The 11270-nt window shown below is 37.8% G+C and overlaps 1 protein-coding gene across 1 annotated transcript in view; it reads left to right on the top strand.

Annotated features, from left to right (window-relative positions):
* Positions 1-11270, top strand: part of EIF4E (eukaryotic translation initiation factor 4E) — a 41524-nt gene that overhangs the window by 26335 nt on the left and 3919 nt on the right. Inside the window, exons 3-6 of the mRNA XM_017516193.2 lie at positions 4408-4503; positions 6372-6435; positions 7125-7238; positions 9256-9395. Coding sequence (XP_017371682.1) covers positions 4408-4503; positions 6372-6435; positions 7125-7238; positions 9256-9395 — 414 coding nt within the window. The remainder of the gene's footprint in view (positions 1-4407; positions 4504-6371; positions 6436-7124; positions 7239-9255; positions 9396-11270) is intronic.

Below are 11270 nucleotides of genomic sequence, written 5' to 3' on the forward strand. Positions count from 1 at the left end.
TGAGCCACCGCACCCGGCCATTTTTTTGTTTTTTTAAAGAGATACACGGGGTCTTGCTATGTTGCTCAGGCTGTTTGTAAACTCCTGACCTCAAGCAGCCCTCTCACTTTTCCCTTCCCTGCCCCTGTCCCAGTCCTGTTTCTTGACAGGGTCTTGCTTTATCACTCGCGTTGGAATGCAGTGGCGTGATCATAGCTCACTGCAATCTCAAACTCTTGGGCTCAAGCAATCCTCCCACCTTGGCTTCCTGGGTACTGGGACTACAGACATGCCACCATACATGGTTACATTTTTTTGTTTTGTTTTTTAAATGGTATCTTGCTCTGTTGCCAGGCTATAGTGCAGTGGGGCGATCTCAGCTCACTGGAACCTCTGCCTCCCAGGTTCAATTGATTCTCCTCCCTCAGCCTCTCGAGTGGCTGAGACTACAGGCAAGCGCCACCACACATGCCCAGCTAATTTTTGTATTTTTAGTAGAGATAGGGTTTCACCGTGTTAGCCAGAATGGTGTCAGTCTCAGGCGATCCACCTGCCTTGGCCTCGCAAAGTGCTGGGATTACAGGTGTGAGCCACCATGCCTGGCCCATTCCTCACTAATTTTTAAATGTCTAGTAAGGACAAGGTCTCATTATGTTGCGCAGACTGGTCTTGAGCTCCTGGGCTCAAGTGATCCTCCTACCTTAGGCTTCTAAAGTGCTGTTATTACAGGTGTGAGCCATCTTGCCTGGTCCCATAGTTCTTTATATGTTTAACTGGCTGGGTGTAGTGTTTTTTGTTGTTGTTGTTTTGAAAAAAGATAGAATTTTTTTTTTTTTTTGAGACAGAGTCTCATTCTGTCACCCAGCCTGGAGAGCAGTGGCATGATCTTGGCTCATTGTAACCTCCACCTCCTGGGTTCAAGCGATTCTCCCGCTTCAGCCTCCCGAGTAGCTAGGACTACAGGCATGTGCTATCATATCCGGCTAATTTTTTGTAGTTTTAGGAGAGATAGTGTTTCACCATGTTAGCCAGGGTGGTCTCGATATCCTGACCTCCGGATCCGCCTGCCTTGGCCTCCCAAAGTGTTGGGATTATAGGCATGAGCCACTGCGCCCAGCCGATTTAATTATTTTTAAGAATCCAGAGTGTAGCACTTGACCTTGTAGGGGGTCTTCTTCCCTTATCTTTTTCTTTTTTATTGATAATGGGGTGGCAGTTGCTGACAAAATACAAAGTACATGTTGAAATGTGTCTCATTTTTCTGTCTAGGTAACGTTACAAAGCATTAATTATAGGATTATGAAATATACAATTTTGAAGGCTCTTCATACAGCATTTGTATTGATGAAAAAATGGAATTTCCCTTTGACTTTTCCTTTGGTATTGTAATTCAGAGAATATTCAGTTTAATTTTTCTTTCTTTTCTTTTTTTTTTTTTTTTTTTTCGGGGGCGGGGACAGCGCCTGGATTAGGTGAAGGGGGTGGAGTTTCAGTTTAATTTTTCTAAAGGAGAATCATCTTGGGATAATAATGTTTAAGTGTAACTTTAATGTTCCCTGAGTTTATCTTCAGGGTATTAGAGAAAATATTATACAGGTATACCTCATTTTACTGTGCTTTACAAATAATGCCTTTTCTATAAATTGAAAGTTTGTGGAAATTCTGTGTCAGATAATTCTGTTGATGCTATTTTCCCAGTGGCATGTGCTTACTTGGTAATTCTCACAATATTTCAAACTTTCTGATTATTATATCTGTTATGATCTGTGATCAGTGCTCTTTGATGTTGCTATTATAATTGTTTTGGGGTGCCATGAATGTTGGCCATATAAGACAGCAAACTCAATTGATAAATGTATGTGTTCTGACTGCTCCACTGACTGGCCATTCCTGTCTTCTTGTCCTTGGGTCTACCTATTCCCTGAGACACAACAATATTGAAATTAAGCCAGTTGATAGCCCTACATTAGCCTCTACATTTTCTAGTGAAAGGAAGAGTTGCATGTCTCTCATTTTAAATCAAAAGCTAGAAATTACTAAGCTTATGAGGAAGACATGTCAAAAGACAACACAGGACGAAAGCTAGGTCTCTTGCACCAAACAAGTTAGCCAGGTTGTGAAAGCAAAGGAAAAAAGTTCTTGAAAGAAATGAAAAGTCCTGCTCCAGCAAACACATGAATGATAAGAAAACAAAGCAGCCTTATTGCTGATATAGAGAAAGTTCAAGTGGTCTGGGTAGAAAATAAAACCAGCTACAACATTCCCTTAAGACAAAGCCTAATCCTTGGTAAGGCCCTAACTGTGTTCAGTGTTATGAAGGCTGAGAGAGGTGGGGATACTGCAGAATAAAAGGTGAAAGTGGGCTGGGTGCTGTGGCTTATGCTTGTAATCCCAACACTTTGGGAGGCTGAGGTGGGCGGATCACGAGGTCAGGAGTTTGAGACCAGCCTGGCCAATATGGTGAAACTCTGTCTCTATTAAAAAAATTAGCCAGTTGTGGTGGCGCTTGCCTGTAGTGCCAGCTACTCAGGAAGCTGAGGCAGAGGAATCGCTTGAAACTGGGAGGCAGACGTTGTAGTGAGCCAAGATTGTGCCACTGCACTCCAACCTGGTGAAAGAGTTCATCTCAAAAAAAAAAAATTGAAAGCTACCAGAGGTCAGTTATGAGGTTTAAGGAAAGAAGCCACCTCCAAAAGCACTCCAGCCTGGGCGACAGAGCAAGACCCTGTCTCAAAAGTTGAAATCTAGCAGATGTCAGTTATGAGATTTAAGGGAAGAAGCCATTTCCATAAAAGTACAAGGTGGAGCAGCAAGTGCAGATACAGAAATTGTACCAAACTATTAAGAAGATCTAGCTAAGGTAATTGATTAAGGAGGTTACACTAAACAACAGATTTTCAATGTAAACGAAACAGCCTTCTACTGGAAGAAGATGCCATCTAGGACTTTGCTAGCTAGAGAGAAGTCAGTGCCTAGCTTTAAGGCTACAAAGGACAGGCTGACTCTTTGTTAGGGGATGTTGCAGTTGATGACTTTAAGTTGAAGCCAGTGCTCATTTGCCATTCCCAAAATCTTAAGAGTCGTTAAGGACTCTAAATCTACTCTGCCCATGCTCTAGGAATGGAGCAACAAAGCCTGGATGACAGTGTATTGATTTATGGCATGGTTTCCTGAATACTTAAAGCCTACTGTTGAAACCCTACTGCCCAGAAGAAAAGTTTCCTTTCAAAATAGGTGATCATTGATGATGCCCAAGAGCTCTGATGGAGATGAATTGTTTTCATGCCTCTTAACACAGCGTACTTTATGCAGCCTGTGGAGCAACAAAGAAGAATTTCAACTTTCAAGTCTTATTATTTATTAATAAGAACTATATTTCATAAGGCTATAGGTGCTGTGGATAGTGATTCCTTTGATGGATCTGGACAAAGTAAATTGAAAACCTTCTGGAAAGGATTCAGCATTCTGGATGTCATCAAGAACAGTATCTTGGGTCTCTATAGCAGAGAATCTGTTATGTAGTAGGCATAGGTTAACACATTTTTTAAATGAAAGCAATGGAGAGCTCTCATTTGCCACTGTAATAGCAACTAGCATTTTTACATTTTTTTTTTTCTAAATTTTTGGGGTAAACATAAAATTTACCATCTTAACTATTTTTAGGTGTACAGTTCAGTTAATGTTAAGTACTTTGTGCAACCAATTTCTGTGTGACTAATCTCCAGAACTCCTGTTCATCTTTCAAAACTTTGTAAACTCTGTAACCCATTAAACTCCCCATTACCCCTTCTTCTTCTTTTTTTTTTTTTGAGACGGAGTTTCACTCATGTTACCCAGGCTGGAGTACAATGGCGCGATCTCGGCTCACCGCAACCTCCGCCTCCTGGGTTCAGGCAATTCTGCTACCTCAGCCTCCTGAGTCGCTGGGACTACAGGCACGCACCACCATGCCCAGCTAATGTTTTTGTATTTTTAGTAGAGACGGGGTTTCACCATGTTGACCAGGATGGTCTCGATCTCTTGACCTGGTGATCCACCTGCCTCGGCCTCCCAAAGTGCTGGGATTACAGGCTTGAGCCACCGCGCCCGGCCTACCCCTTCTTCTTAACTAGTGACAACCACCATTCTTTTTGTTTCTATGAATTTGATTTCTTATACCTCATATAAGTGGAATCATATAGTATTTGGGTTTTTTTGGAGCAGGGGGCTGACTAATTAATGTAATGTTCTTAGCTTCTCATGTTTTATCAAGTGTTAGAATTTCTTTCATCAGAGTTTTAAAATATTTCATCATGTATATATATCCTTTTTTTCATTTATCTGTGGATGGACAGTTGGCTTGTTTCCACCTTTTGACTGTTGTGAATAATGTTACTTTTAACATGGGGGTGCAACTATCATTTTTTGACATTGACTTTTTATTTTTAGATGGGCACTCTGGTTTTTTAAAAATGATAAAAGCAAAACTTGGCAAGCAAACCTACGGCTGATCTCTAAGTTTGATACCGTTGAAGACTTTTGGGCGTAAGTAACCATTTGTTTTAGAATGTTTGTTGTTTTATTAGCTGTGTAGTCTTTTTAAGTTGAATTCACAAAATGAAGTGTGAGGTGAACAGTTAATGAATGTTCATCTATTTTCTTATCTCCTGACAAATGTTTGAATTGGTGATTATGCTTTATTAGTTATACAAAACTTAAATCTTGTCATCCCTCAGCCCTGATTATTCTGTTTTTTGTCCTGAGATATCCTTTGCTCAGGAACCCTTTATTGCCCTTAGAACTTTTGACAATTAGTTGGAACTTGTTCTTCTCTTGGTTGACAAGATACATTTGCCTCATAACTGGGTATTCCAGTGCATTGTTGGGTCCTCATTTTTGCGAACTGTTTTTAGTGGAACATCTGGAATTTCCTGTACCACAGATTTTAAGATATCAAAGGCTGAAATGTTCAGAATTCAGGGATTGTCAAGGGAATGCCAGTATCTATCATGATACTTTATTCATTTCATTATACTGTGATCAATATCAAGAAGAATATTTGAAATATTTTTGAAATTTTGTTTCTGATATAGCAAAAAGCTAAGAATTGGGATCATCAAGTTTTGCATGACTTTAAAACAAAATTTAAAACTGGGCTTAGTGGCTCATGCCTGTAATACTAATACTTTGGGAGGCTGAGGCAGGAAGATTACTTGCGTCCAGGAGTTCAAGACCAGCCTGGTCAACATGAGTTCCTGTTTCTCTAGAAAATATAAAAATTGTGAAGTCTAAGTTAAGAAGTTTTGATAATTGATTCTCTTAAAAACAAAGTTAATCCAGTGTGTCTAATTTACTTGGAGAATGAGTAGGGAGGAACTATTTGAGACCATGAAAGACAAAAGTCTTTAATAAGCATAAAAGCATTGAAACTTAATAATAACTACATTTAAGTCCTAATAATTTATAGGCCTAGTTGTCTAGTGTTAAACTAGGGTTATTCTTCTTTGCCTGTCATCAAAACATCAAGTAGTTTTTCTTCTATAATTATGTTTATTTAGAACTTTTAAATAACTCCAGCCTTCTGCACCAAAAAAAAAAAAAAAAAAAAAAAAACTCTTCATTCTCCTACAGAGGAAAAGATTCTTAAGAGGTGCCAATATTTTAAAAATCAATTTTGCTGTAAGTGACTACAGGAGATCAAATGATCTAAGCCTTTTGCCTTCAGGCAAGCAACCGAGTCATTGCAAATGTTATTTTGATATTTGGGAAATAGTGTAGAAATACAGATTCCAGGGTGTCATTTCATATTTAGGTGATTATAATCCCAAGAGGTAGTGCTTGGAACTGTATTTCTAAAATCCTTTTTAAAATGATTATTGTGTTGACTGACCAGCGACAGTCAGTGGTGTTTGCGAACCATTGATCTATTGTCTTGGATACCCTCAAGGATAATAATGTTGACTATTTCAGCCATACAATCCCGATGGTCAGGAAGTTCATGTTTTCTTTTTTTCTTTTTTCTTTTTTTTTTTTTTTTGTCTAATGTGTTTGTGACAAAACAAAACTGTTGATTAAATTCAGAAATTATTTCATTTACTTAAAGCCACCATATACCTTTCTCCTCAGTTTCTTATATACACACATATGTATGCACCAAGTTAAATGACATATAAAAATATATTTTTGTCAGCTCAATCACTAGAAATTTTTTTGAAAATTATACCTGCCATCCGAAGTTGGTTATTGAACTGCTTTTAAGATCTGTTTTGTCCATTTAAGAAATTGACTTAGAAACAAGTAGACACAAACTTTTATCTGTTTATTTTTCATATTTTCTAAATGTATATATATGTAAGCACCTAAACTCTGTATTACATATTCTGTGTTTTTAATTGTCATTTTCTTTTACCTAGTCTGTACAACCATATCCAGTTGTCTAGTAATTTAATGCCTGGCTGTGACTACTCACTTTTTAAGGTATGTGTAATTGGTGATTTTTATATATTTATTATAGGACTGGCCATTTGGTATTCATTAAGAAATCTTGCCGTAAACTTAGGAGTATTTGATAGTATGGTGAGCAGGCTGATAATTTAATTGGCTTTAGTATGCTTTAGTATAAATATATCTTACTCTTTTTGTTTATAAAAATTGAGGGAGAATTATTCTATGGATACCATACTGAGATTGATTTTCATGAGAGCTTTGATTATCCAGTCTACTCCTTCCTTTATGTACTTGAGCAGACTGAGTTTACCAGGCATTCTTAACCTTAGGAGCATAGGCCCTTGGAATACTTACTATTGGGCTTTGTCAGGTTTGGGGACAGGACATTCATTAACTGAAATTGAATAGTTTTTGCATGTATTTTCTGGGTATAGAAGTGTACAGAGCTTCTAAAATATGTTTGCTATTTAGAAAAAGAACCTTCAAATTAAGTGAAACTCAAGATTTACTAGCAAATAAGTGATGAAGTCAGGACTGTAATTCTGCAGTGTCATGCCTCTGGCGTTAAGTTTTATGTGCTTTTTAAAAACTACATCAGTGACAGTTTTATGGAGAATAAACTAAGAAGTTAACAGTGTTGTTGCTCATTATTTCTAATGATTATCTCTCAAAGTCAAGGTAACAATATTGTGTAATACTGTTGTCTTCTAACCCTGTAGGATGGTATTGAGCCTATGTGGGAAGATGAGAAAAACAAACGGGGAGGACGATGGCTAATTACATTGAACAAACAGCAGAGACGAAGTGACCTCGATCGCTTTTGGCTAGAGACAGTAAGGTTTTAAAAGTATAAAGCAGTTGTAGAGGTAGTTTTGGAATACTAAAACTTAATATATGTTACATTTTACATTTGCTACTTGATTTAAGAGGAGAGAAGGATGCCCAGCACTAGAAAATCAGGGTCAGTAATTACTTTTGTTCTGTCACGTGACTTCTGTTTATAGTACAGTGAAACATTCTACCATATTGTAAGTCAGATATTTGAGTGATTGGCAGTTGACTCTCACCACCAATTTTGTGGTCATTTCATTAACCCCAAAATTATAGAACCTTACATTTTGTATGATTGAAGTTTTTGCAACCCACTTACAGCATTGCTATACATATACTAAAATTTTAAATATTTATATTTTTAGAGCTGGGGTCTTGCTCTCCCAGGCTAGAGTGCAGATATTTATTTATATGGCTCACTTCGGCCTCACCCTTTGGGTTCAAGCAACCCTCCCACCTCAGCCTCTTAATAGCTTGGACTACAGGTGCATGCAACCATGCCCAGCTAATTTTTAAAATCTTTCTGTAGAAATGGGATCTTGATATGCTGTCCAGGTTAATCTCAAACTCCTGGCCTCAAGTGATCCTCCCACTTGAGCCTCTCAAAGTGCTGGAATTACTGATTTGAGTCACTGTGCCTGACCTACTAAACTTTTTAGATCAGTGAAGCAAACAATAAAATTGTTGTGTACTGTTATTCGACCTACATGTTGTGATATAGCTGGAACTTTTGCCTTCACAAGACAAATTAAATATGAGATAATAGGCATTTTCTGTAGACGGCGGTTCCAAACCCCAAGTTTTAGGAATGGGATTTGTAGTCTCTTTTGTATCCCTAGCACTTGAAGCAGTGCCTGGTTTATAGTTAGGACTTACTAAGTTAATCACTTAAAATGTTGGGATAAGTGACACTGTGTTGTTTTTTTAAAGACAGGGTCTTGCTCTGTCCGTCACCCAGGCTGGAGTGCAGTGGGGCCATCAGAGCTCACTGTAGCCTCCTGGGCTCAAGCAATCATCCTGCCTTAGCCTGTCAAGTAGTTGGGACTACAGGTGCATGTCAGCACACCCAGCTGCTGAATGAATGGCTTTTGAAGAAGTAATTGAATTCTGTTTTTGAGGGGGAAGATCATCAGCAAGTATCATTTTGGAATTCCACATTAAAAAGTCAGGACATTTCCATTTTTCAGTTAAAAAAAATGTTGTGGAGATGAATGGTAGTAGTGATGGTTGTACAACAATTTTGAATGTCCTTAATGCCTGAACTGTACACTTAGAAATGGTTAAAATGGTAAATTTTGTTATTGATGTTTTAAGAAACCCAATAGTGCCAGGCTCACACCTATAATCTTATCACTTTAGGAGACCAAGGCAGGTATTTCACTCAGTGAAACTCACAAGTTCAAGACCAGCTTGGGCAACATGGGAAAACCCTGTCTCTACAAAAAATACAAAAGTTAACTAGGTGTGGTGATATGTGCTTGTATGTAGGCCCAGCTATTCAGGAGGCTGAGATGGGAGGATCACTTAAGCTTAGGAGGTTGAGGCTGCAGTGAGCTGTGATGGTGTTACTGCACTCCAGCCAGGGTGACGGAGCAAGACCCTTTCTCAAAAACAACAACAAAAAAACTCAAACCATTAACAACTATTCATAAAAAATAAGAACAAGAGGCAATTAATTTAACCATGAATAAGTATTTCTGTTATTCTGTTATTTGTTTGCTCGTAAATAGAAGCAGCAGCAGAGCAAATGAGTATTATAAAATCAGCTTTTATATCTGCCATGATATTAACTGCCAAATTTGCTGAAAAAGGTGAGGACAACTGTTAATGTTTTTGGTAACAAATAAATGAATGAATAAAGTCAGGACAGATCTGTATATGCAAATAAAATTTAGACATTTAAAAAGTTAACTCTTGATTTAAAAGCTGTCTTTAGTTTTGTGTCTATACGAATATAGAGGAGACATTCGCAGTGTAATAGCTTGTTTATTAAATGTAATTTGGGATTTTTTTTTTAAGCTGCTGTGCCTTATTGGAGAATCTTTTGATGACTACAGTGACGATGTATGTGGCGCTGTTGTTAATGTTAGAGCTAAAGGAGATAAGATAGCAATATGGACTACTGAATGTGAAAACAGAGAAGCTGTTACACATATAGGGTAAGTTTTCCTCTTTGTCTGCTTATTTTTACAATATTAAAATGACTAAAACCAGAAGTTACTTTATTTGTAGCTTTAGATATACTTTGGTTTGTAGATCCTGTTTTCCTTGTATTGTTTTCATGAACATTTTTATAAGTTTGAATGGCTCTGTACCAACAGAGCCAGTGCTCAACGTCTTGTTTATATATATATATTTGTGGTTTTTGTTTTTGATTTTGTTTTTTTACACCACTATTTCGTCTATTTATTTATTTATTTTGAGAGAAGAGTCTCACTCTGTTCCTCAGGCTGTGTAGTACAGTGGTATGATCTAGGCTCACTGCAACCTCTGCCTTTCAGGTTCCAGCAGTTCTCATGTCTCATCCTCTCAAGTAGCTGGGAATACTGGTGCATGCTGCCATGCTCGGTTAATTTTTGTATTTTTAGTAGAGACCAGGTTTTGCCATGTTGACCAGGCTGGTGTTTAACTCCTGGCCTCAGGTGATAACCCACCTTGGGCCTCCCCGAGTGCTGGGATTACAGGCGTGAGCCATTGCACCCAGCCTTGTTCATATGTTTTTTATTTCTATGAAATTGTTTTTTCTCAGCAGTAAAGTATATAACTACTAGAGCATTCCTTTGGCGTGTAGTTTTGTTTTTTTAATTCATTCACCAAATGAGAATGTATTTCCTACTTGAAAGTACTGTTTGAAAAAAGTACTACTTTGAAAAGAGCTAATGTATGCTCATAATAAAAATAATTCAGTGAGTATTGACAAATAGTATATGTGCATTTAAAGCATGTGAATTTTTATTAAATTTATATGACATAAAACAGAATTTTCATTAAATTTATATGACATATCTTGGTTTTTATCCATATTTAAAACCCACATGTGGGGGGGTTTTGACCAATTTTGGAAATTTTATTCTTTGCAAAAATGGTGGTTTTTGTTGTTGTTTTATTTTGTTTTGTTTTTTGAGACAGAGTCTTATTGTGTTATTCAGGCAGGAGTGTAGTGGTGCAGTCATGGCTCACTGTAGCCTCAACCTCCTGGTGATCCTCCTACCTCAGCCACCAGAGTAGCTGGAATTAACAGGCGTATACCACCACATCTGGCTAGTTTTTTTTTTTTTTGTACATTTTGTAGAGAAGAGATTTTGCCATGTTGCCCAGACTGGTCATGAACTCCTGGACTTGATCAAGCCACCTCAGCCTTTCAAAGTGCTGAGATTACAGACATGAGCTACCATGCTAAACTAGCTGGCATTTTTTTTCTAACTAAGATTTCTTTTTAACCTCTATTATATTAGTAATATTTGACTCACAATCTTATGTTAAAATTAAGTGCTGGTCAGTCAGTGGTCACAAAATGTTTGGTTTGCCCCATTGTGATTTTTTTCAAATATTATTAATTTTTCTTTTAAAATTAATTTTTTTGAGACAGAGTTAAACTCTGTTGCCCAGGTTGGAGTGCAGTAGCACGATCTCGGCTCACTGCAACGTCCGCCTCTTGGGTTTAAGTGACTCTTTTGCCTCAGCCTCCTGAATAGCTGGGATCACAGGCCTGAGCCCTATAGCATTTTTTGTAGAGACAAGGGTTTTGCTATGTTGGCCAAGCTGGTGTTGAACTACTGGCCTCAAGTGTTCTGCCTGTCTCAGCCTCCCAAATTGCTGGGATTTCAGGTGTGAACCACTGCTCTCGGCCATGTATTTTTCTGTGAACATGATTTATTTCTAGATCAAAAGGTATAGGGATTTTCTACATTTCGTGCTGTATAGGGTTCAGTAAGAGAAAGGAGTTGATTTGTCATCATATTTTAATGTTTCTGCCAGCATCAAAACCTGATTGTGGAGGTTTTACTTTATTTTAAGCAAGAGTTAGAGAAATT

This window comes from Cebus imitator, unplaced genomic scaffold (assembly GCF_001604975.1).
Source record: "Cebus imitator isolate Cc_AM_T3 unplaced genomic scaffold, Cebus_imitator-1.0 Scaffold575, whole genome shotgun sequence".
Classification (NCBI taxonomy): Eukaryota; Metazoa; Chordata; class Mammalia; order Primates; family Cebidae; genus Cebus; species Cebus imitator.